The sequence below is a fragment of the Bos mutus genome, chromosome 6 (genome assembly GCF_027580195.1).
Source record: "Bos mutus isolate GX-2022 chromosome 6, NWIPB_WYAK_1.1, whole genome shotgun sequence".
NCBI lineage: Eukaryota > Metazoa > Chordata > Mammalia > Artiodactyla > Bovidae > Bos > Bos mutus.
Genome location: NC_091622.1, coordinates 25,547,782 through 25,574,486, shown reverse-complemented (window position 1 = coordinate 25,574,486; position 26,705 = coordinate 25,547,782). Strand labels below are relative to the sequence as shown.

Sequence of the window (26,705 nt, the reverse complement as noted above, 5' to 3'; positions counted from 1 at the left end):
CTTAATAATGAATTGTAAGATTAGTTTTTTGAGCTACCCAAGGATAGAGGGGCACGGGCAAGTACACTTCCCTAGAGTGTACTTAGAAAAAGGACTGAGTGGTAGAATTAAGAGATGGTGTTTGTTCGTTTAAGGCGGATGGCAGGATGAAACCTGGCCGGATGGCTGGACGGCGGTGACAAGAGACGGGAAGCGGTCTGCCCAGTTCGAGCACACTCTGCTGGTCACGGACACTGGCTGTGAGATCCTAACCCGGCGGCTTGATAGCGCGCAGCCTCACTTCATGTCCCAGTTTTAATTTCCCCCAAGACGGCACAAGTCAGTTACACTTTCTGGCTGTACTCCGCATTTTATTGAGAGTACAGAATGGAAGAGGAAATTTTTTTATTACTTGTTTTGTTTTGACTATCGATAAGGAAGGACTACAACATCTGACACGTGTCCTCAAGAACTTGTCTTGGTCTGAAAAGGTCAAGAAGAATAAAGGAAGCATTTCTCAACTCCCCTCCCCCCGCCCCACACACAGATCTCTGCACCCGTTTTTCTTCCTTGCCCTTTGAGCACTTTTACTTAAACCTGCTTCTAGTTGCTTCTGTCACTGCCACCGCTGGGCCAGCATCGCCAGCTGCTTTCCAGGTGAGTGCTGGAGAAGAGAATCCTTGAGACTTCTGCGACATACGTTGCTCCCGATTTTTTTTATTATTATGTATGTGTGGAAGTATATACGTATACATTTTAAATTCCATGTATGTAATTACTGAATACTATGTGACCTGGAGTTTGTACTGATTCTTCCCTGATGGAGTTCTGTGCTGTGATAAACGGACCCATCGTTTGCAGTGATTTAATTCCCAGCTGGAAATTGGCTTCCCTCCTTGCCCTGCTAATTATTGACGCTTATAATTGTGCATAAGAAAGCACTCGGTCAGTGAGACCCTCCAGTGTGGGCTCTGTGTGAGTGAATGTATGGGGCAAAATCCACTTTGGACAAAGGTTATCAGGTTTTTAAAAGTCGAGTTTATGGCAGAAACAGCTGTGCTCCAAACAGAAGCTGGCTGTTGCAGAGAATGACGTTTTTGTAATACATTGCTATTTCAGACCTCTGTTTGGTCATGATGGGAGGAAAAATGCTCCCTTCCCCTCTCTGTCCTACTTCAAGGGCATAACCTTGGAGAGATACTCAGAGAAGGCTGGAGGCTGCCCTGTGGAAGTTGGGGAAGAGACAGTTCTGAAGCCTCTCCAGCAGGGAGCAGAGTCTGGAAGTGCTAACGTCTGGTAAAGCTGGTGGTGGGGCGGAAGGACGTCTCTGGAGGTTGGACAGTTCCCTTGGAGTAGGGATGCGCTGTCCTGGGTGTGCTGAAATCACACTTCTCCTTTACACAGTTGGGAACCTCGTTAGAAATGACCTCCGCTGCCCAGCATCTGTGCTCCTTTCAGTAGTTCAGTCCCAAATGGGAGAGTATCCATGAAGACAGATCAAAGTCATTGTCATTGGAGAATACTTGATTACCGGGTGTCTGGAAACTGTATGCGAAGATAATTGGATTACACTGACATGTCACACTTGTAAGAGAACATCTTTCCCAGAGTGCCTCAGACCTTTTTTGCTTTAAAGGAATCATGATAATGTTTTCATTACTTTTTATTATTTTGATGATTTAGTAATGTGGCTGAATCTGGTATAGACTTTTGGGGGTATGTGTGTGAAGTTTTTTATCAAACTGTAATATTTGTGAATGGAATGCCTTGCAATATAAATGTTAATATAATATGTAAAGGGAGATTAAAAAGTTTGATTATTCTGCCACGTGGTCATTAACTTTGCTGCATTTTGTTTGGGATTTTAGAAAGAAGTGGTGGGAATGGAGTGGCTGATTTCACCATTTAAAAAACTCATGATGATTTGAGTAAAAATACTTTTTAATGTTGAATGACTGTATAAAAATTCCAGTCCTGTGTTTAGTTCAGCAGTCTACCAGTAGTATTTGACATGTAACCATGTGTCTGAGAGTTGTTTAAGACAGATTGCCACACCGGTAGTGCAGCATTTTATGTACTGATCATGGAGTTTGTGGTGTGGGCTTAGTCAGTGTCTACTTTGAGAAAACAAGCTCAAGGAAAAAAGTCTTGGTGGGATGGTTTTTTGTTGTTGTTAAAACACCACACTGGTGATGATGCTTTCTCGGTTTGGGAGATGTAAAAACAGCATGGGACTCTAGTCTAATTGTATATGTCTAATTACAAATGTTTACTAGATTTAGATGAATAAACATCTAGGGTAGTTTTATCATTCTGCCAACTTCTCAAAATGTCAGTGTGTTAACTTTTTTTTTTCTGTATTATCTTTTAAAATATTTTTTTTCCCCTACCAGTTGTTCAGCCCCCTTTTAATTATAATTTAGAAAGGAAACATGTTTGCATTTCATCTTCAGTTTCTGGCTTTTGGTGACAAAATGTGTAAAAGTGAATTAGAACCCATTCACCAGCAGTCTTATATTACTTGTCACCCTCATGTCTAAATTGATAGGAAGAAGATGTTTAGGAATTTGCCATCTTAGCTTGACTTCTCAGTTTGTCCTGTCTTCGCTCTGGCTTTTCACGGAGTTTGATTAAATTTGAGAGACAGATGTTCCACTTTGCTGAAGCCCCCAAATTGTGTCTGTAAGCTATTTCTGCCCCCTTCCCCCAGCCCACGTTTTTCTAACTTCCAGCTTTTAATTTTGAAGATTTTTTGAATTTACAGAAAGTTGATAGTGCAGCGAAATACCCATATACCCTTTCCTGCATTCAGCAGTTGTTGCTGTGCCTCGTCTCTTGATATAAGAAGCATTTTTCTTTGGAGAGGAATGGCATCATACTTTATCTGCTACTGTCGCAGCATCTCTTTTAAAACGTAAGGACATTCCCTACACGATCATTGTCACACCCAAGGAACTGAATATTCAGAGTTGTCTGTATAGTACACATGCACACCTGAGTCAGCTTTCTCCAGAGTGTTCTTTTTTTAAATGCAGAGTCCAAACCCATGGCATTCAGTTGTCATCTGTAGGTTGTTTTTTTTTTTTTTTTTTAACTGTAAAACAACCTTTTCCACCATTTTTTGATCTCTTATGAAACTGACACTTGAAGAAGTAGGCTCCCCCCAACTCTGCCCACTTCTTTTTGAGTATCAGCATTAGCTTACTGATTGTTTCTAAAAGTGTTGGTCACTCTAAATGTTCCATGTTTGGCCAGTGGAAGCACCTTTAAGCTTATTTGTGGGTCATTTTGCTCTATGCCTATCAGTCTTTGGGCATGTCCTTGCTTTTCGCCATATGTTCTCAGTTTGTCTTATACTTTTCCTGCCCCAGACTGGGAACTGGCTGCTTCTCCAAGGAGCCCTGGTTTCTCTTCATGAGGAATGGCATTTGGAAATCAAGATCTGGGTACTGCTGGGGTGTTAATTGCTCCTTGGCCCTTTCAGGGAACAGAGCCAGGAACTGCATTTTTTATAAATTCATGTTGATGTATGGCAAAACCCATCACAATATTGTAAAGTAATTATCCTCCAATTAAAAAATTAATTAAAAAATAAATCATGAATTCATTCTGCTACTTTGATTTCAAATTTAACACTAGTCTTCCTCACCCTTCCCTGTTTCATATTTGTATTTTCCTTCTCCCATAGTGAGAATTTTGTTTCTGAACAACACTAATATTTATTTGCTTGATTCTACATGACATGTAAAATAATTTCAGAATTACCACACCAAAATCACTACCAACAATCAACCTAAGTGCAAAATTTGTGGTTGCTCCTATTCTTGGAACATATCTCACTAGGAGGGTACTGGTTTAAAAGTTAATTGAAGTAATTCGTTTTGATTCTGCTGTATTCTAAATTTCATAAATCATGTGTGTGCTGCTTGTTGCTAAGTTGTGTCTAACTCTTTTGCAACCCCATGGACTGCAGCTCGCCAGGCTCCTCAGGCTCCTCTGCCCATGGGCTTTCCCAGGCAAGATACTGGAATGGGTAGCCATTTCCTTCTCCAGGGATCTTCCTGATCCAGGGATCGAACCTGCATCTCCTGCTTGGCAGACAGATTCTTTACCACTGAGCCACCTGGGAAAGCCCATAAACCCATGAGCTATTTTTTTAATAATAAATGCAGTGAATCTTGAGGGCAAAACATGCTATAGAGATGGTGGAGATATTTTAGTGGTCTCAGAGTTGGAAACACTGGAATTGATTGAGATAGTGTGATCTACGATTTTGTCTACATCTGATGGTGTGTGTTCTCTAGCTACCAGAGGAGCAAATTGTACCGCTTGTAATGTGGATGTTTAGCCCATTTTCTAATAGACTGGGAAAAAACATCTGGACATGGTTTAAGGATATGGTTTTACAATACAGGCTGCATTATGCTGATATTCTAGAAGTTATTAACATGTTTTGCTTGATTTAGAAAAATGAACATCTAAAGAAAAGCAGCACAGGCTCCATTTACTGAAATTCTGTGGCCCCACTTAGTCTCAACTCAGAAGGGTAGGCAGCCTTCTTACTCCTTTTGGTGCCAAGTGTTAAAAAATGTCTTGCATTTGGTTATCTTACAAAGGAAAGGTGGGGGTAAGGTGGCCTTGGCGACCTGTTACCTGCTGCTTTTCATTCTGGGGACTTAAGTGAGCAAGAGCAGAGCTGTCTGTATATGGTAATTCTATTATATTAAAATATGTGTCAATATTGCCAAAAAAATGTGCTAAAAACCAGTTTATGTGGAGCACTCAGAAGGCCTTCCTGGAAAGATTTTCACTTACCACTTATGTTAAGAGTTCAAAGTATTTTAAATAATCTCTCTTGTGCATGTCCAGCCTTTTTACTGTTGCGGAGCTTTTATAACTGTTTTGACTCCTGGGTGCTTGGCCCTTTTACTAGTACTCCAGACTCCTCACCCCACTTCCAACAACAGACACATGGCAGGGTTTACTCCCACACGCGTGTAGGCACATTTGCATCGTGGTGTCACAAACTCCCAAGATCAACAAGCAGGACACCAGGGCTGAGATCTCTAATTTTTTAAACTAGTTGCATGGCTTGGACAAATTTCCATCTCTTTAAGGAGGTATCCTATTTGTGCAATGACACAGAGCTTAGCAACTGTTTTATTCTATATATAACGTGACTAAATCAAATTCACTTTATTTTAGTACTTGGGTCAGAGGTCAACAGAAAATTTAGAGTAGAATTTTTTCAAACTTTACCAGTACATCTGAGCCCTGGGTGGTTCTGAGGAAACAAAATAGACAAGGATAAGAACTGTTAGTATTAAGATGTAGATTTGCAAAAAAAAAAAAAAGCAACAGGTATTTGAAAGCAAATTTCCTCTGTTTCATCTAGATCTGATTCTTGGTCATCAGGACTATTTCAGCCCCTGTCTAGAGTCAGGGTAGTTCTGTGGTGAATCAGCACTCCTTTCCTGAAGGGAGCATGTGCCTATTAGCTCATCTCAGTGAATTCTGTTATGATGTCTGGCTTGATAAAAATCTGTGTGCAGTAAAAATCAGTAAAAAGCCCATCTCCCCACCCCCAAGTAAAAAGCCCATCCCATCTGCTTTGTTCTTATAAAGTTCCACCAAAAGAAATCTGTATAATGGAGGACTTTGTATGTACTGGTTCACTGTGCCAGTTCACTTCATAAATTGTTTCTTTAAAGATATGATTTTCTTGTTATAGTTCTATGCACTTATTATCTGAGTAACTGTTTAAATATACTTAAATGTTTTCCAAATATGGTTTGTGGTGTATTTTTTCTAAAGGGTATTTGCTGACAAAGAGTCTGATCTTGCACATTAATTGAAACAAAATTGGTTGAGTAGGTCATTTTTCCTGGGTCACACAGTATCTCTAGGGCCAAAGAACTGTTAGTTACTCGAAGGCTTTGATCATCAGCCTACTTGGGAGACTGGCAGCCAAGCAGAAGATGTTGTAAAGCATTCTGCACATGTAAAATATGCTCCCTTTTCCCCAGGTCAGCAAAACCTTTGAGAATCACCAGCTACATTTACTTTTGCTTTGAAATGAAAGAAATGGAAGTAGCATTATGTGTAGCCATTTTTAAGTTGTACACACATTAACTAGCTCCACTGTAACAAAGTTTGGATATAATGCAACTTGTCCCCTCACCTCAAAAACCTCATCATTCCACACATTCTACTTTATATTAGTCCCCTGTGCATGTAATAAAGACCTTGTTCAAGTCAGACATGCCTATGTATTTTACACCCTGTTTTTCACAGTGAACATCCCTAGGTGGGTTAAATAGAAAGCAAGATAGCCCAACATGCTGAAAATGGAAAAGCTGGTAACATTTGAAAAATGCCAAGTATATGAGCATTTTCAGTGAGAAACAAAAAGCTGTTAAAAGTTGGTAGTATTGTAAAATTTTAGATCCTTAAAAATTGTTTTTCACTAGCTTTCATAAAATATACAGTGGAGAGATTAGCCATTTGTGGTAAACTTATATACCATTTATCCAATAAAGCAGTTTAAACTTAAAAAAATTCCCAAGAATACTTTTAAGGTGGCAGAGTTCTGATTTTGAACAGCCAGGGTTAGTGAATGTTTTTCAGCCCTGTGTTGTCTGTGTTCTTCCAAAAACTATTTGGTTCCACAATATACATAACAGCCTAGATGCCATCCAAGAGGATGTATTGAAAGGATCTTAACAAGAAATACTTTAAACCTATAGTCCCATGATCCAAGAGCCTTCATGGTGATACTGGTTCCTTCAAAGAGGCAACTGGGCTTTCATCCAGGAAATGCTCATACCTGTTAAACTGAATTAGCTGGCTCAAGACTATGTACACTTCACTGTGACAGAAATGAAAAGTAAACTTCCTAATTGACCAGCTACAAGAATTGGGGTTCCATTATTTTACTATCTTAAAATTGCTTTACTTTCTCATATTGGTGAACGTAAAATGTCTGCCATTCTCATTCATGTATAACTCATGAGTTATACATGAATGAGTGGAAGAATCTTTTAAAAGAATTATTAGCTCTTCTCCATTATTACCCTCATATGTTCTTTGTTACGGCAATTGCTTAAGGCAGTAAAATATACTTTATTCCTGGAGGGCTGAGCTAAAACAAACCAGATGAAAGTACATTTCTTAGAGCTGGGGTAGACGCTAGTTTCAATTTCCTCTTCTTCCAGTTTATGTAGGACAATAGGTTAGAGCCCTTTGGGCCCCTACTGAGTCTCTAGCCCTCTAGATAAAATGAGAGAAGCTATACTGCTTTGTCCTTCAAATGCACCAAAGATCCAAAAAGAAGTCCTGACCATAACTGCCATTTTCTATTTTCATTTTGGGAGCAATTAAGCCACATCAATCAGAAGAATAATTAAAACAAAAAGCACATGCTTTCAATTCAACCAAAGATATGTATATCAATGTCCTGATATGAAAACAGTCTTAAGATATATGTGGAAAAAATAAAAAGGCACAGAATAGTGTTAATTAGTATTCATTTGTATAAATTACATGTATACATGTTATTTCATTCGTAGAAACTTCTGGGAAGATACATAAACTTATCGGTGGTCACTAATTTTGGGGGAGAGGGGGAAGTTTAACTTTTCTTTCCCATGTAATTTTCTCTATTTGAATGTTCTAACTCTTGCATGTATTGCCCTCATGCATTTATTTTTGTGTTAATGGATTACTGGGATGTTAAGACTATGCACCATTTTTGTTTGCTGCTTTATTCTGCTCAGGGTAAAGAAGCCTAAATGCTACTTAACAACAGCACCAGGAAAACACTGATAGGTTTGACCATACTAAAATAAAAATTTAAAAATATAGAATATATTAAAAATATAAAACTTGCAAAGGATTGGCATCTAGAATAAAGAAGTCTTAAAAAGAACCTGAGCTACGTTAAGTCCTGAGACCAGGTGGGTGTGTGATCTCACCTAAATGACTGTGGAGTCAAGTCCCAGTCAGAGTTGCACGATTTCAGATATTTTGTACAGCACAGGGAAATACAGCCATTGTCTTGTAATAACTTTTAGTGGAATGTAATCTAAGTCAGAGAAAGGCAAATACCTTCTCATGCTTGACGCCTTTACTTCCTTCCAGCCCCCTCCTCTCCTGGACTTTTCCTCTGTGTGCCTTCTACAGAAATGGATCCATCCTCTGCCTGGGTTTCTGCAGTCTGGCACCTCCACTCTGTATGCCCAAGCCTGGCAGGCAAGGAGCAGAGAATCTTCCAGTTAGAGGGGAGGGGAGAAGAATGTTGTCAGTACACTTAGATTTCTTTTTTCACTTTGACCACATAATCTTGTCTTTTCCGAGAGTTGATGAATAAAGGTACTGAAACCATTTACCTCAGATTGGGACTTGAACCCATGCGCTGGGACTCGAACCCAACCAAAACCCTGCTTGGGACTTGAACCCCACCAAAACCTCACTTGGGACTTGAACCTACATGGCTGGGACTCAAACCCAGTAAAAACCCACGGTACCTGGTTTCAGGACCTAATGAAGCTCAGAAGAAAAAGAATACAAATGACCAAAAGAATGAAAGACTTCAGTAATTAAGGGAAATGCAAATTAGTCATTTCATACCCATGTGGTTTATAAAAACTGACAACCACTTTGAAGAGCACAATTACACTCATCTCAGATGCTAGTAAAGCTCAAAACTCTCAAGCCAGGCTTCAGCAATACGTGAACCGTGAACATCCAGATTTCAAGCTGGTTTTAGAAAAGGCAGAGGAGCCAGAGATCAAATTGCCAACATCGAAAAAGCAAGAGTTCCAGAAAAACATCTATTTCTGCTTTATTGACTATGCCAAAGCCTTTGACTGTGTGGATCACAATAAACTGTGGAAAATTCTGAAAGAGATGGGAATACCAGACCACCTGACCTGCCTCTTAAGAAACCTGTATGCAGGTCAGGAAGCCAACAGTTAGAACTGGACATGGAACAACAGGCTGGTTCCAAATAGGAAAAGGAGTACGTCAAGGCTGTATATTGTCACCCTGCTTATTTAACTTAGATGCAGAGTACATCATGAGAAACACTGGGCTGGAAGAAGCACAAGCTGGAATCAAGATTGCCGGGAGAAATATTAATAACCTCAGATATGCAGATGACACCACCGTTATGGCAGAAAGTGAAGAGGAACTAAAGAGCCTCTTGATGAAAGAGGAGAGTTAAAAAGTTGGTTTAAAGCTCAGCATTCAGAGAACTAAGATCATGGCATCTGGTCCCATCACTTCATGGCAAATAGATGGGGAAACAATGGAAACAGTGTCAGACTTTATTTTTGGGGGCTCCAAAATCACTGTAGATGGTGACTGCAGCCATGAAATTAAAAGACACTTACTCCTTGGAAGGAAAGTTATGACCAACCTACACAGCATATTCAAAAGCAGAGACATTGCTTTGCCAACAAAGGTCCATCTAGTCAAGGCTGTGGTTTTTCCAGTGGTCATGTATGGATGTGAGAGTTGGACTGTGAAGAAAGCTGAGCGCTGAAGAATTGATGCTTCTGAACTGTGGTGTTGAAGACTCTTGAGAGTCCCTTGGACTGCAAGGAGATCCAGCCAGTCCATTCTAAAGGAGATCAGTCCTGGGTGTTCTTTGGAAGGACTGATGCTAAAGCTGAAACTCCAATACTCCACCTCATGCGAAGAGTTGACTCATTGGAAAAGACCCTGACGCTGGGAAGGATTGGGGGCAAGAGGACAAGGGGACGACAGAGGATGAGATGGCTGGATGGCACCACCGACTTGATGGACTTGAGTTTGAGTGAACTCTGGGAGTTGGTGATGGACAAGGAGGCCTGGCATGCTGTGATTCATGGGGTTGCAGAGTCGGACACGACTGAATGACTGAACTGAACTGAACTTGAAGAGCAATTTGACAATTTCTAGTAAGGTTTAAAATGTTATCCTGTGATACACATCTTACATGACTGACACTGAGCATGATGTACAAGGATGTTCCACCAGTGTTGTCAGCAACAGAGGAACAATTTGGGAAACAATTATATGCCACAGTTGGAGACAGATAAATGATGGTAGTTCATACAGGTGACTACTACTGCACAGTACTCAGTGAACGGGAGCATCATATACAACAGGGATTAATCACACAGTAATGAGTGGAAAAGCTGCAGAAAAAGATAGCATCCGGTTTAACATGTATGACAACATGAAGACTGGCGGGTGTACAGATATGTATAGTAAAAGTATGGCAACCTGGGTGAGAGTGATAAACACGATTCTGGGTGCTGACTATACCACAGGAGAGGAAAGGCAATGTGGTCTGAAAGAGTAAAATGTTAGGATTTGACAAAATAAGTGCTTCAGTTTGGATATTCAGTAAGTAAATGTTTTCCACATACTTGAAATAAGTTCACAGCGGGATCAACAACACAAAACTACCTACTTAAAAGGTAGTTTCAGTGACGAATTCTAGTGCTCCATATGGGCCAGATGCCATACCAGGAACTGCAAATCTAAGTTTGATCAATGCACGGTACCTGCCCTCAAGAAGATAATCTTCAATGCCCCTGGTGGTCCAGTGGTTAAGAACCCACCTGCCAATGCAGGGGACACGGGTTCTATCCCTGGTCCGGGAAGATTCCACATGCCTTGGGGCAACTAAGCTCACACGCTATATAGAGCCCACGTGTTGCAACTCCTGAGCCCAAGCACCCTAGAGCCTTGCTCTGCAACAAGAGAAGCCACCACAATGAGAAGGCCATGCACCTCAACTAGAGAAAGCTGGTGCAGTAACGAAGACCCAGTGCAGCCAAAAAAAGAGAATCTCACCGAAGCAGATTTCGGTTGACTGGAGAAATCTGTTCTTTAATAATGGGTCTGAGATCCTTAAAAGTTACAAGAAAGTTACCAATGACAGTGAAGACAACGGCATACACTCACCACTGCCTTGCCTTCTCCGTCTTTCCTTTAAAGAATGAAGATGACAGGGAGAGAAATCATGAGAATGAATTCAGCATAAAACAGGTGACAACTCCCACACATACACAGGCATTCCTTTTATTATGTTAGAAATATTCTTTAATGAGCTAGCAATTATTTATGTGAAGAAGAGACTAGAAAACAGATTTATGACAGTATTAGCCTTATCCTTGGTTAGACATATGTAGGAATTTACACACAAAACATTATTGCTTAGAGTAGGTTAATGAAGGTCTAAGAATCTGTGAACTTGAAAGAGCTCCTTTCTGCTTATGTGGCTGCTCCAACCAGACCCTAAGACTTAGTTACAAGGATGGAAGAATTCTCCTCTCTTGAACTTAAAGCTTTACAACCGTTCGGATGCTGTAAGAGAAGAAAACAATAAACAAAGGTTCAGAATCCTTTAACACCACTAAAACACTTTTTTAAAAAAATACTTCTTCCTCCGTAAGCCCCAAATCATTACCGCAGTCTATACTACACAGCTAAAGAGAAAGCTTACCTCTTTCCGGCATGCATCAGATCAAAGGCTTCATTAATTTGGTCAAAAGGCAGACTGTGAGTCACAAACTCATCAACTTTTATCTTTTTGGACATATATTCAGACACCAACTTTGGGACACTTTCTACACTCTTCCATCCTAAAGGAAATCATACATCTATTCATTACTTTTTCCAACAAATCTCTATAGTATGCTTATTACTTAGTAGGTGACAAAGACATCTAAGAGAATGAATTTTTTCATGAATTAAAGAGGAATGAAAAACTTCAAAATCAGCCTAGAGAGGAGGAAGAATTTAATACACATCTTTAGTTAAGAAAAAAAACAGATGCCTTTTGAGCACTTTTCTTTTTTCTGTGTTAAGATTTACTAAAATCTCATTAAACCTTAACGGAGATTTTAAAACTATACAGGACAGAACTCTAGAAGTCTCAGAACAAGATTATTTAAATCCACAACAGCAAAATTTCTATAATCATGAAATTCAAGGAAGAACAAAATTGATGTGATACATGACTTTATTTCTGTGCTTTTAATTTCAACATAAAGATAACATCTCAGAATAAAAAACTGTGAACTGAAAAGCAAAGTAGAAGACCTTTACTTATATGTTAAGATTTTAAACAAAGTCAGATCCTTCAATTTTTCACTTGTATTATTAAAAGAAGCAGTAAATGTACAAATAAGCCTTCCCCCTTTTTAAACTAGGGTTTCTTTGGACTATATTTCAAGCTTTTGTGTGTGTGCTAAGTCGCTTCAGTTGTATCCAACTCTGTGAATCCATGGACTGCCGCCCACCAGCCTTCTCTGTTCATGGGGTTCTCCAGGCAAGAATACTGGAGTGGGTTGCCATTTCCTTCTCCAGGGGATCTTTCTGACCCTTTTCCAAATCTCCCTCCTTACATCCTCGACAGATTACCTTTTCATTCCAAACTGGTACCTTTTTTTTCCCCCCTCATTTAAATCTCCTGGTAACAGACAACTACAGCTACTGCTATTCCCTACACCAAAACTTCTATTTACATTGTGAGTCATGTGTTAGCAACACCCATGGGGCCCCAAGGCTCCAGCTTATTTCTCAACAAACATGTGTTTCGGTGAGGCTTCAGTTAGAAGTGACTTCCAACCCCCCTGGCTCAGTCTCCCAGACATTTTTAGAACATTCTCAAATATAGCTCTGGAACCTCAGCTGATGTCCCTGAGCTGCGTGTGTGGTTCTACAAGTCTGTTCTAATACACTCAAGTGGGGCATACTAGTGTCTAGGGCTTTGAAAAGAGGGTTTAGTCAGCTTGACATTTTCCTTGACAAATTGTGTAGTATAAAGAAGGAAAACTTAGGCCAAATCCCTCATTTTTCATACTTTCCCAATTTTCTGGCCTTGGAAAAAAAATGTGGCATGATGTGAGGCAGGGAATGAGACACTTTGTTAGACGCAGGTCATTTCATTTGAAACTCATGCTATGTAATACTTTTTCCTTAGGAGAATTGTAAGGATATATTTTTTAAAAATCTATTAAAAACTTAAGGTTTCCTTCATTCACAATAGTTGGGATATATAAACATGTTTTGATGTCTTTTCTCTTCCCTAGCTGAGCGACCCTAAGAAAGAGAAACTATTTCTTAGCATTCTCCTGGTAGTTGGCAACCCCAGGTAACCACATACTTTTAGGACACTCAAGGGAAAAACGATCAGTTTGGCAGCTTTTCCATTTTGTTATAAGGCTCTGTCTAACTTAAAGTTTTACTCAGACTGGTTACTGCTGAAATCAGTACTGTTTAGAGAGAAGCATGATCACATCCAGGGATCACTGCACTCTCTGGGAAAATGAGTGAAAAAATGCCAATAACCTATATAAGTCTACCAGATGACACAAGGTGGCTGGCCTGGTTTATCCTGTATCCAGCTTCTGACCTAGCCCCAGCTATTTCATTAATAGAATATTAGTATTTTTTTTCAGGGTATAAAAAGTAGCCTTGTGTTTCAGAAGAAGCTGAGCACCTCCCCAGTCCCCAGGGTTAGTACTCATTGGGATTACAATTCTGCTGAAGGAAATAACAGAAGAAAATGTCCTCATCCATCAAATTACCTCCAAAGGCAGTGCCTTTCCACGTGCGGCCCGTGACTAGCTGGAACGGACGAGTGGCGATTTCTTCACCAGAGGCAGCTACTCCCACTACCACACTGATGCCCCAGCCTTTGTGGCAGGCCTCCAGCGCTGCTCTCTGCAGACAAACCACAGAAGTCAGTGCATTTTGCTAAGAATATCTACTTCTCCAGAAACTTCTGGGGGACAGGGTAGTGGTACAGAGAACTTTTTTAGAAAAGTGGCAACAAAATGATCCAAGTATTTATTAAGTTGTTTAATTTTATTGAACAATTTTAACAGGTACTTTTAAAAGAATTTGCTAATTTGGCTAAATATTAACACAAATTGAAAGGATTTAAAGCTTTTATTTGTTGTCTACTAAGGTTAGTGAGTCACTATGTGGATATGTATCTAATTCCATAGCCCATGTTCTCTATAACTGCATCGTTTTGCCTTTTCATTTAATGAAACGCACTTTAAGATACAGCAGAGACTGAAAGGCAAAATAACATTTCCTTCATCTTTCCCTTGTCTAGTTCAATAGTTATTTTTCCCTTCTTTCAGCAACCATTCTTATCCGAGAATTTAAGATTTCTCCTTTGCAAAACAAAACTATTTTATCTTAATAAAGGAAATTACATTTAAAAAGGCAGTTACACACACACACAAGCACATGGAATGAAGCCAGGCATACTCACCATGACTTTCACATTACCAATACACTCAAAGGAGTAGTCGACTCCCCCGTCAGTCATCTCAATGAGCACTTCCTGGATCGGTTTACTGAAGTCCTGGGGGTTAATACACTCAGAGGCCCCGAACTCCTTGGCTCTTGCGAATTTATCCTTATTGATGTCCACACCAATGATCCGGGCTGCACCAGCCATCTTACAGCCCATGATAACTGCCAATCCAACTCCTCCCAGGCCAAAGACAGCACAAGTAGAGCCAGGCTCCACCTAACATTAAAGACAGCCTATAAGGTACTCATTCTGTAAGAGTCAGCGAAATCATTAGTTTTCTTACAGGTTGGGCCAAGTTCACTACTTCAGCAAAGCTTTGCTGTATGAAGTTAGAAGGTGGAATCTAAAACCCAGGCCAACACTTACCTTGGCAGCATTCAAAGCAGCACCATAGCCAGTTGAAATGCCACAACCCAGAAGGCAAACTTTATCCAAAGGTGCTAAAGGATCAATTTTAGCAACAGAAATGTCAGCCACAACTGTGTATTCAGAAAATGTGCTGGTTCCCATGTAATGTAAAATTGTCTTTCCTTTACAAGTAAATCTGCTAGTGCCATCTGGCATTAATCCTTTTCCTTGAGTGACTCTAAAGAAAAAGAAATCAATTTTTTAAAATGATGACCAGTAGTTAGAAGACTGTGCTAAGACCAAAACTCTAATTTCTAATGTATTCATTAATCAATTTAGCACCTTTCACCAATGCCTGATTAAGAAAACTTTTAAAAGAATTATAATCTTATGAATCTTTTCCAACATTCAATATCCCTCTAGATTACCTGTCAAGAGTACTGAAATAATTTTAACAGGTACAACTTATGGATCACATAAAATGATTTTAAAATTCCATCATGTGACCCTATATGCGAGACAGCAAAAGACACACAGATGTAAAGAACAGTCTTTTGGACTCTGTGAGAGAAGGTGAGGGTGGGATGATTTGAGAGGGTAGTGCTGAAACGTGTCTATTATCACATGTGAAGCGGATCGCTAGTCCAGTTTCTATGCATGAGACATTGTGCTCAGGGCTGGTGCCCTGGGATGACCCTGGGGGATGGGATGGGGAGGGAGGTGGAAGAGAGGTTCTGAATGGGGAACACTTGTGCACCCGAGGCTGATTCATGTCGATGTATGGCAAAAACCACTACAATACTGTAAAGTAATTAGTCTCCAATTAAAATACATGAATTTTTTTTTATTTTTTAAAAAAGAAAAAAAAATTCCATCATGAAACTGTGAGCAAATATAACTTCAAAAAGCATTAAGCCAAAACAGCATCCACACAGCAGAGATTACAAGCAACTAAAAAGATGGGGAAACAGTAGAAAAAGTGGCTGACTTTATTTTTCTGGGCTCCAAAATCACTGCAGATGGTGATTGCAGCCATGAAATTAAAAAGACACTTACTCCTTGGAAGGAAAGTTAGACCAACCTAGACAGCATATTAAAAAGCAGAGACGCTACTTTGCCAACAAAGGTCCGTCTAGTCAAGGCTATGGTTTTTCCAGTGGTCATGTATGGATGTGAGAGTTGGACTATAAAGAAAGCTGAGCGCAGAAGAATTGATGCTTTTGAACTGTGGTGTTGGAGAAGACTCTTGAGAGTCCCTTGGACTGCAAGGAGATCCAACCAGTCCATCCTAAAGGAAATCAGTCTTGGGTGTTCATTGGAAGGACTGATGTTGACGCTGAAGCTCCAATACTTTGGCCACCTGATGCGAGGAGCTGACTCATTGGAAAAGACCCTGATGCTGGGAGGGATTGAGGAGGGAGGAGAACGGAATGATGGAGGATGAGATGGTTGGATTACATCACCAACACAAAGGACATGGGTTTGGGTCGACTCAGGGAGTTGGTGAAGGACAGGGAGGCCTGGCATGCTGTGGATCATGGGGTCGCAAAGAATCAGACAGGACTGACTGACTGAACTGAACTGATCCAGATCAGCACATAAAAGCAGATGTCCAAACTGGTTAATTCAGATTTCTTAGGAGGCCTATTTCAAAAGTGTAATAGTCCCCATGGATTCAAGTTATCTTCTCTCTTGCAATGGTTTCAAAATTATTTTTGATATTCTAAATGGTTGATGTAACATCTTGCTTAGGAATATGGGCCCTAAAGACAGACACAGTCAATCAGTTCAGTGGCTCAGTCATGTCCAACTCTTTGAGACTCCACGGACTGCAACATGCCAGGCCTCCCTGGCCATCGACAACTCCCGGAGATTACTCAAACTCATGTCCATTGAGTCGGTGATGCCATCCAACCATCTCATCCTCTGTCGTCCTCTTCTCCTTCTGCTTTCAATCTTTCCCAGCATCAGGGTCTTTTCAAATGAGTCAGTTCTTTGCATCAGGTGGCCAAAGTATTGGAGTTTCCGCTTCAACATCCGTACTTCCAATGAACACTCAGGACTGATCTCCTTTAGGATGGACTGGTTGGATCTCCTTGCAGTCCAAGGGACTCTCAAGAGTCTTCTCCAACACCACAGTTCAAAAGCATCAATTCTTCGGTGCTCACCTTTCTTTATAGCCCAACTCTCACACCCATACATTATTACTGGAAAAACCATAGCCTTGACTAGTTGGACCTTTATTGGCAAAGTAATGTCTCTGCTTCTTAATATGCTGTCTAGGTTGGTCATAACTTTTCTTCCAAGGAGCAAGCGTCTTTTAATCTCATGGCTGCAGTCACCATCTGCAGTGATTTTGGAGCCCCCCAAAATAGTCTCTGTTTCCCCATCTATTTCCCATGAAGTGATGGGACCAGATGCCATGATCTTCGTTTTCTGAATGTTGAGTTTTAAGCCAACTTTTTCACTCTCCTCTTTCACTTTCATCAACAGGCTCTTTAAGTTCCTCTTCATTTTCTGCCATAAGGGTGGTATCATCTGCATATCTGAGGTTATTGATATTTTCCCCGGCAATCTTGATTCCAGCTGTGCTTCCTCCAGCCCAGCGTTTCTCATGATGTACTTGCATATAAGTTAAATAAGCAGGGTCACAATATACAGCCTTGACATACTCCTTTTCCTATTTGGAACCAGTCTGTTGTTCCATGTCCAGTTCTAATTGTTGCTTCCTCACCTGCATATAGGTTTCTCCAGAGGCAGGTCAGGTGGTCTGGTATTCCCATCTCTTTCAGAATTTTCCACAGTTTGTTATGGTCCACACACTCAAAGGCTTTGGCGTAGTCAATAAAGCAGAAATAGATGTTTTTCTGGAACTCTCTTGCTTTATCAATGATTCAATGGATGTTGGCAAGTTGATCTCTGGTTCCTCTGCCTTTTCTAAATCCAGCTTGAACATCTGGAAGTTCATGGTTCACAGACTGCTGAAGCCTGGCTTGGAGGATTTAAGCATTACTTTACTAGCGTGTAAGATGAGTGCAATTGTGCGGTCATTTGAGCATTCTTTGGCATTGCCTTTCTTTGGGATTGGAATGAAAACTCACCTTTTCTAGTCCTGTGGTCACTGCTGAGTTTCCCAAATTTGCTGGCATATTCAGTGTAGCACTTTCACACCATCATCTTTTAGGATTTGAAACAACTCAACTGGAATTCCATCATCTCCACTAGCTTTGTTCATAGTGATGCTTTCTAAGGCCCACTTGACTTTGCATTCTAGGATGTCTGGCTCTAGGTGAGTGATCACACCATCATGATTATCTGAGTCGTGAAGATCTGTTTTGTATAGTTCTTCTGTGTATTCTTGACACCTCTTTTTAATATCTTCTGCTTCTGTTAGGTCCTTACCATTTCTGTATGTTTCCTTGGTATCTCCTATCTTCTTGAAGAAATCTCTGCTGCTGCTGCTAAGTTGCTTCAGTCGTGTCCGACTCTGTGCGACCCCATAGATGGCAGCCCACCAGGCTCCCCCGTCCCTGGGATTCTCCAGGCAAGAACACTGGAGTGGGTTGCCATTTCCTTCTCCGATGCATGAAAGTGAAAAGTGAAAGTGAAGTCGCTCAGTAGTCTTTCCCATTCTATTGTTTTCCTGTATTTCTTTGCACCAATCACTAAGGAAGGCTTTCTTATCTCTCCTTGCTATTCCTGGGAACTCTGCATTCGAATGGGTATATCTTTCCTTTTCTCTTTGCCTTTCACTTCTCTTTTATTCATAGCTATTTGTAAGGCCTCCTCAGAAAACATTTTGCCTTTTTGCATTTCTTTTCCTTGGGGATGGTCTTGATCCCTGTCTCCTGTACAGCGTGAGGAACCTCCATCTATAGTTCTTCAGGCACCCTATCAGATCTAATCCCTTAAATCTATTTCTCACTTCCCCTGTATAATCGTTATGGATTTGATTTAGGTCATATCTGAATGGTCTAGTGGTTTTCCATACTTTCTTCAGTTTAAGCCTGAATTTGGCAATAAGGAGTTCATGGTCTGTGCCACAGTCAGCTCCCGGTCTTATTTTTGCTGACTGTTTCATTCTGTACTCCAAGGCCAAATTTGCCTGTTAATCTAGGTATTTATTGACTCCCTACTTTTGCATTCCAGTCCCCTATAATGAAAAGGATATCTTTTTTTGGTGTTAGTTCGAGAAGGTCACACACACTTGTGTTCAAATCCCAGGTGGCCCTTGTCAAGTGAATTAACCCCTGTGCCTTCATTCTGTCATTAGAAAATCAGAGAAACCATCTTTCTTAGAGATTACTAAAAAATCAAATGAGAGGTTATGTAAGCATTAGCATTGTGCCTGGCACAGAGTGCTTAATAAAAAGGTTACTTTTAATAAAAATAAACCCTAGAACTTGATGTACACTCTTGGATAAACCTTTGGAATATATATGAATAAAATATATACAGATGAAGAAAAAGTCAACTGCCTGTGGATTCAAGAACATTTCCTTTGAGAGAAACATAAATACGACCAGAAACAAACAGATGACAAAGCTCTACCCCAATAACCTTTATATCTTTATGAGAGCAAGTTAAATTTGCTTAGCTCTCAATGTCAGAAACTGCTCTGCTTTCAGAAGAGGCTCATGAACAAAAGGTGATATGGGATATATTTTAAGCTTTGAAAGAACTTGTCCTTCTAAAAGCTTACAGACAGCCACAAAAAAGCCTACAACCATTATCCTACTTGGTATGTCAGAAGTCTTTCAGATAGTGTTTGGAATTCCCTTTCAAAATGACTATAGTTATATTTTTTTGGTTCTAGTTTTGTAACTGTGTTCATGTGATAAAATAAATGCAATTTCGTCTTCCAAAAAAAGAAACTAATTTTGTCAATGGCGTTAGAAAACAATGCAAAAACTAACAGATCTCCCAAATAGTGCTGGGTGGGAGTATATGCCATCAATCCTAGGGAAATACCCAAGAGAAAGTTGCATAGATGTCCATCAAGATATCCATCAAGAGACACACATGGACGCTCCGAGAGGCACTAACCATAGCAGGGTCAAAGTGGGGAGCAATGTGAATGTCCATGGGAGAAAGGGTAAACAGAGATATTTGGAATGAAACAAAAGAGAATCAGAGGCATATAGCAGCACGGCCACTTCAGCAGACATTATGAATGAAATAAACCAGGCAAAAGAGCACATTCTGCATAATTCTGTTTCTATGAAATTTTACAGTGAAAAATAACAATAGTGGTTACCCTTGAGGGAGGTAGGTGTTGACCTGTAAGGGACATGAAGCACTGTGTGGGCAGCTGGAAGGGTTTTCTATCTTGATCTGAGTGAAGGTTATAACTATTAGGTGTGTATAAGCATAAAAATTCATTGAACTGTACACTTAGTATTTGTACACTTTAATTACTTCATTATGTGTATGTTCTACTTCAGTGACAAAAAAGAGGCAAAAGGGGGAAAACAGACACAAGATCTTAAATGCCTCAAAGAAGTTAAGTGTGTTACCTTGCTACAATAAAATAACCACCTTTTCTTTGTCAAAGGGTTATGTTATCTCTTGGAGGCTTCCCAAAACCGTATGAGCTAAGTTTTATTACTTTGGTTTCATGGACAATAAAATGGCTCATAAAAATGCCTTCATTCAATTTCATAACCATGTCCCTCCTTACTACCTATTTTGGCAAATTTACCCTAGTATTATGGAAAGAGAATGGGTTCAGAAAATTGCATTCTCTCTCCCAACAGCTGATGATGCTGAGCATACCACTTAATTTCCAAGTCTAAATTTTCTCATCTATGAAAATACAGTAATACCAGTGATAATGACAGGTTGCCAAGAAGACAGAATGAAATAATGCACGTAGAATGCTCTGTATAAATTGCCACATAATTACTTATCATGATTAATATTACCTCTTGTTTTAAGAATAAAATAAAAAGACACTAACCTTATCTTCTGGCAAAGGTTTGTTTTAGGATTCAGACAAAATTTGCATTCTCCACACTGGGGGATGTAAAGTGGGATGACAGTATCACCTAGAAAACGAACGCAAGGACACTGTCCTGAATTGGTAGCACCTGATTCTAAACAAATTCCCATTCTTGTCAACTCACACAGCTTTGCAGGTTAACAACTTTAAGGCCTAGAACTTTACCTACATAACATCAGACACTGCCTGACTATGCAAAAAAAAAAAAAAACAAGCTTCAAATTTTTATCTAAATGAAACTTTCAAAACAGTAAGTGGAGAACAAGGAAGTCATGTGCTTTACTATACTGACTTGATGCATCTTCAAAAATTCTTGCTTAATTGGGCAAAAACCATGTCAGATAAGTAGCAGTCTCATAATCAGAAAGGAAACAGCTCTCAAATATTTGTGTTTTCCAGATGAGGAATAAAATCAATCTTGACAACTTACTTAGGCGGTAACTTATTCAAAAATAAACAATGTATAGTGTATCAGAAATATAATTTCGTATAAAAATAAGCCAAAATTGTAAAATAAGTGGTTCAAATATCCTCCTTACCTGCCTTCAGCTTAGTAACTCCTTCACCAACACTCTCCACAATTCCAGCACCTTCATGTCCCAAGATCACTGGATAATTCCCTTCAGGATCAGCCCCACTCAGTGTATAGGCGTCAGTGTGGCAAACTGCAGTGGCAATAATCTAACAGGATATTAAATAGCGTCTGAGTGTATGCACATGCAATTCAGAGTGACACACAGGTCAAAGGAGAGACATTTTTACTTAACAGCATATTTTATTGGTTAGAAGATACACTTCTTTCATATTTTAACCTCTCTAAAATCAGCATGTGCTCATCACCAATGGCATCTTAACAACTGGAACTGGCAGCATTTTCTTAGTGGTACATAAAATTAATGGTACCTTTATAGGCAATGAAACATAGTGTATCTATTTTCCTTTTTGATACATGTTAGCAGGAGAAGGTAAACCAGGGCATGTTATGGGCACGGTGCTTTCTGCGGGTGTGGAGAGGAACACCACCTGTGTGCAAAAGCAGGGAGAGCCCATCTCACTGCTGGCCTCCTCCTGACTGTTGGGGAATGAGATTTCTAAAAAGACATATGCCAGCTTGCTTGGTCTGTGGCAAAATTCAAGAGCTTTTATTGGAACCAACTCCCTCTTGAGCAGCCACACAGAATTTCTGCTTAAATAAGCCCTTTATCCCAATTTTTCTGGCTTTCAAGTATCTCTTTTCTTTTCACACTGCCAAAAGCACAGAAAGGAAAAGTCTTGGGAGTATCCGTTTTTCTGCTTCTCACATTTAAACCTGATTACAATGTAACATTCTTAGCTGTTTGTTAGCAGTTTCCCAGGGAAGACTGGTAGCCCTGTACAGCTCATATTAGCACATCCAGGATCAACTTTTTCTTTAGCAGAAAAATCACAATCAGGTTGATTTCTGTAAAGATTTCAGATTCCTGAGCCTGGGTTAAAAGAATCTGAAAAAATTATTTGGCCCTGGCTTCTCGACTTGTTAAATGTGATCCCTGGAAGCATGAGAACTGGAGGTGGGATGGGGGAAGTATACTCCAATTCACAGCAAAAAATGGTTATTTTTTGCTAGAAGGTTCATTTTACTCAATGGTCATTACTTTAAAGCACTGATTTTACATCACAAGTACAGAGTAGAATGCCAGAGTATCCAGCTGGCTGCCTTGTGCGATATGCCTCTCTCCAGGGGTAACTTCACTTTCTTTGCCACAGCAGAGATTAAGAGGTGTTGGAATAATGAATCCCCTGAACCTTGGACTTGTCTGCAAAGGTCAGTACATTTTAAAGTTCTCTAAGCAAGCCTGCTTCACTTGCTTGTTGATCCAGTCAGTTAGGAACCTGTTCCCAAATCTTATTTGAAGTTTCTTCCGATAATCCAAAGAATCTTCAGAATACATCTTAAGTTATGGGATCAGCAGAAAGGGGAACATCCTATAAAGTCACCCTAAACCCAGGCTACAGAAGATCAACTGCACTCATCCACTGATCCATGGAGAAGGCTGTTCAGTGCAACACCAAAGCTAAAAAGAGGAGAGGAGCACTGCAAAAGTGAGAGGGATGGACTGAGAGCCGGGATTCCAAGGCTGGATGACTCTCAGTCCCTTCTCCTTGACACTGTCCTTGGGGATTTCTCCTCTGTAGACCTCAGAGGACTCTTCTATCTAGAGACCTAATTGTAGGCCTTCCCTTCCAGTGCCTTAGATGTTTCATTACCTTAATTCGAACTTCATGAGCCTTTGGGGGTGCCACCTCTACCTCCTCTATAGAAAGAGGCTTCCCAGCTTCCCAGGCAACTGCAGCCTTGCACTTGATAACCTGCAATGGGGGAAAACAGAGCAAGATGCTTATCCTCCTGAACTAATCACAACTACTTAGTTAATTTAGATGATGATGAATGCTAATCTTAGCCAGTACATCACCGATTCACAATGACACAACTCCAAGTGATATTGAGAATCTCCTGGCATGTGTTTATACTTTATATAAATAGAACTCATTAAAAAATTTTCATTGAGGTGATCACATGTGGAAGTTTCATTCAGGAATTCCCTGGCAGTCAGTGGTTAGGACTCAGCACTTTCACTGCTGGGGCCTGGGTCCCTGTTGGGGGAGTGAGGGAGGGGAAAACTCAGATCCCTGCAAGCTACATGACCAAAAAAAAGCTTCATTCATCAAATATTTAATGACCCTCTACAACGCATAAGCAGGAGAAGGTTAAGAATACAGGTTCCAAGAGAATCTGATTCAGTAGTCTGGTAATAGGGCCCAAGGGCTCTGAATGCTTAAGATGTGTCCTATGAAATTTTTTTGCTCAGGCTGGTGTAAGTAACACTGGTTTACTGTAAAACTGCACAGCGGGAAGTGGTATAAGGAAGAGAATCAGAATGGGGGATCTAAAAAAAACAAACAAACTGTACCTATCCCTTTCAATTGTGCTATGCAATACAGTAGCCACCTGCCACATGTAGCTTTTGAGCACTTGAAAAATGGCCAGTTTGAACTGAGATAAGCTGTACCTGTAAAATAATCCCAGGTTTTGAAGACTCACTATTTAAAAAATGCTGATTACATGTTGAGATGGTATTTTGAATATATTGGGTTAAATTTTAATCCAACAATGCCATTTTAATGTGGCTACTAGAAAAGTTAAAATTATATACATGACTCATATTGTATTTCTATAGTACAGTGCATGAGGAAGGTTTTGATTAGTTCACAGAATGATTATGAAACATGTTTATGGAATAAAGGTCCTGCTGAGATTATAGTAGACTTAAAAGCCAATAATTACAAAATGTGTGATTTAAAGGGAGAGGCACAAAGTGCTACAGAATGCAAAATGTGGAGAAAGAGTGTAACAGTGTAACTTTGGTTGGTGGGTTTGGGGAAGTGTCACTTTTAACTAGGATGAAAGATGAGGAACAGTTACATAGAGATAAAATATCTACATATAGAATGATTGTGAGCTGTGGATATGAAAATGAAGCCCCTAATACAGTCCTTGACAAGGTGCTGCTGCTGCTGCTGCTAAGTCGCTTCAGTCGTGTCTGACTCTGTGCGACCCCACAGAGGGCAGCCCATCAGGCTCCCCTGTCCCCGGGATTCTCCAGGCAAGAACATTGGAGTGGGTTGCCATTTCCTTCTCCAATGCATGAAAGTGAAAAGTGAAAGTGAAGTCGCTCAAGTGGTGTCTGACTCTTCTCGACCCCGTGGACTACAGCCTACCAGGCTCCTCCGCCCATGGGTTTTTCCAGGCAAGAGTACTGGAGTGGGTTGCCATTGTAGCTTCGCAGAAGTAAGTTAGTAGCCATTAGTAGCAAGAGAACAAAAGAGTGGAGGAAAAGAAGAGCTGACCTATGCAGAGGGATGAGTGGCTTGCATAAACTTATGAGGCTGGAAATAATCACTTTTAAAATTAAAATGTAGATATTAAGTGCTGATAAAAAATTTATACACTGCATTAGAAACTTTTTTCACCTCAATGTACCATAAATCCCAAACTCCAAAGGTAAAATTCAAAATACTAACAATGAAATCACATATTCTAAAGATCTAAAGCAACAAGAATAAATAATTCATTCACAATCTAAGCTTTAAATCCCTCCTCCCCCCTTTTAAAGCATATCTGAAAGTTTAACGTTTTCCTTTCAATAACAATTCTAAACAAAACAAAGCCTCACTAAATCCGCAGGCAACTGCCCTATTTCAACATCTGAACTATCACAGGAAAAACAGCTGCCAACTTGTTAAATCTCAAAGGTCGTCGTTTAGACTTTACCATTTCTATTCAAGTTCAAATCTTTCAAGAAAATTTGTTAACGTTGTAAAGCATTAAAACAAACAGCGACGTTAGATTAATCCTGTTACTCGCATATTTCTGCCTTTACTGGCTAATGTGTATTTCAGGAACTTTTAATAGTATGTTGCACAGGGTGCAACCCCGGCTCACCATCCTTAGTGTGACCACTAATCGCGACTAACCTGTAACTCTCAAGTTTTTTTAATCTAAAATGGGGTACTATTTTGCATAGGTGTTACAAAAGGATTCAAGTAGGGTGTGTAGAAAGCTCTGGTGCCCAGGTGCTCCAAAACTTTACGAAGCCTTCCAAAGTACAGTCCTTGGAGGCAGAAAGATAGCTCAATTATGAACTACTATGGTGAAACACAACCTAGGGGTTAGGAGCACGGGCTCTAGCTGCAGCTTTGCTACCTGAAAGTATGATCCACAGCAAGTGATGTAACTTTATGTACGCAAAACGTGGGGACTCTTAAACCACCTCCCAAATACCAGGATACCGATCCCACCCCGCCCCCACTCTACGGTTCTCCCCACCCCCATCCCGCTTCGGCTGCCCGCGAAGCAGCAGAATGCAGCCAGGAAAGGAGCCGAATCAAAGCTTCCTCACTCCCTCCCTGCTGAGCTGCTAGCTCTCCACGGCCGCGTTTCAGCTCCACCAGCCAGAGTCAGGCTCCAGGCCAAGCCCCACGCGCCCCCGACTCCTCTCAAGCCAGCGGCCAGGTTCCGCTCCATGCTTTCCCCCTCTCCCTCCCTTTCTTGGACTCAGCCCGCGTAACAGCTGATTATACCTGGTTCGCCATTTCCTCAGACCGCAGTCAGCGTGAAGCAGATAACTGGAAACAGCCGTGCAGGGTCGGGGATGTAGGCGGGGCACGCGTCCGCCTGCGCCGGGGCGAGCGTGGAGGCGGGGGTGCGGGGGCTGGAGCGTGGCGGGTGGGGCTTGAGGCCGGGCAAGGCCGGAGCTCTAGTTGATACCAGATGGTCTCGCGAGAAGTTGGAGTTTGCGGTAGGCTGGAAAGCAGCGGCGGCGGCCGCTCAGTGAGCAACGTAACACAGTCTGTAAAGTATCTGTCAGATAGATGAGGGTTTCCCCGTGTAACTGTAGCCCAGGCAGCGTAGATAAAGCTTATAAAGGAGATATGTGGAGGGCGAGGAACCAGGACTTTCACTGGAAGTACGTGAGAAACCGTAAGAGGACCGCACCTTCTACACAGCTTGTGGGCACGTCTTGAGGGCTCAAGATGAGTGAAAGACAGCTCCGCAGGAGAGTCTCCATCAGCTGAGCTTTGAGAAGGAGGATAAAGGGCTTATTGGGGAAAGTCCCAGTGTCAACTTGGGGGAAAAAAAAAAAAAGCACAAAGGAAGACCTGTGAGTTGAGTTTCTTCAGCGTCTTACTGAGGACTGTGGCCTGGAGACAGCCTCTCAGATATCCCTGAAGAACTATTCTGAAAAGGTGGGAGAAGGCTAGTATACGTGTGATTTTGGGGTGCAGGGTTGTAATCAAGCATTCATCTCCTGAAGGATTATTGCTAGTCCTGAGGAACAGATATCTAAATGATTTTTGTGTTTTTTCTAAATATGGGAGGATGTGACAATCTAGGTTCTAAAAATGTTTCTCTTGAAATATTTCTAACTATCTAACGGCCTATTTTGCCTATTTTGCCAGAGCACAGAGTGCCTCTTTCTTGATCTTTTCCCGGAATTCCTCTAAGTG

General features: G+C 40.7%; 2 protein-coding genes across 2 annotated transcripts in view; one reads left to right on the top strand and one right to left on the bottom strand.

The window, feature by feature from the left end:
* Positions 1-1,807, top strand: part of METAP1 (methionyl aminopeptidase 1) — a 50,852-nt gene extending 49,045 nt beyond the window's left edge. Inside the window, exon 11 of the mRNA XM_005898808.2 lies at positions 135-1,807. Coding sequence (XP_005898870.1) covers positions 135-298 — 164 coding nt within the window. The 3' untranslated portion in view covers positions 299-1,807. The remainder of the gene's footprint in view (positions 1-134) is intronic.
* A 9,231-nt stretch (positions 1,808-11,038) lies between these two features.
* LOC102283691 (alcohol dehydrogenase class-3) lies at positions 11,039-25,933 on the bottom strand. The gene is made up of 9 exons (XM_005898809.3): positions 25,779-25,933; positions 22,905-23,006; positions 21,197-21,338; positions 20,616-20,703; positions 14,675-14,894; positions 14,264-14,524; positions 13,566-13,701; positions 11,477-11,615; positions 11,039-11,337 (listed from the first exon to the last, which is right to left on the bottom strand). Exons 1-9 carry the CDS (start codon positions 25,788-25,790, stop codon positions 11,313-11,315), a joined length of 1,125 nt encoding a protein of 374 aa, XP_005898871.1. The 5' UTR covers positions 25,791-25,933; the 3' UTR covers positions 11,039-11,312.
* Positions 25,934-26,705: the final 772 nt, after the last annotated feature.

Bases quoted from the DNA above. Each gene is read 5' to 3' on its own strand.
- LOC102283691 (XM_005898809.3), bottom strand. The intron at 20,704-21,196 runs GTAAGGAGGATA...TTCGTTTTCTAG, and splicing joins AGTTACTAAGCTGAAGGCAG to GTGATACTGTCATCCCACTT. The intron at 14,895-20,615 runs GTTAGTGTCTTT...CTTTTTCTTTAG, and splicing joins AACCTTTGCCAGAAGATAAG to AGTCACTCAAGGAAAAGGAT.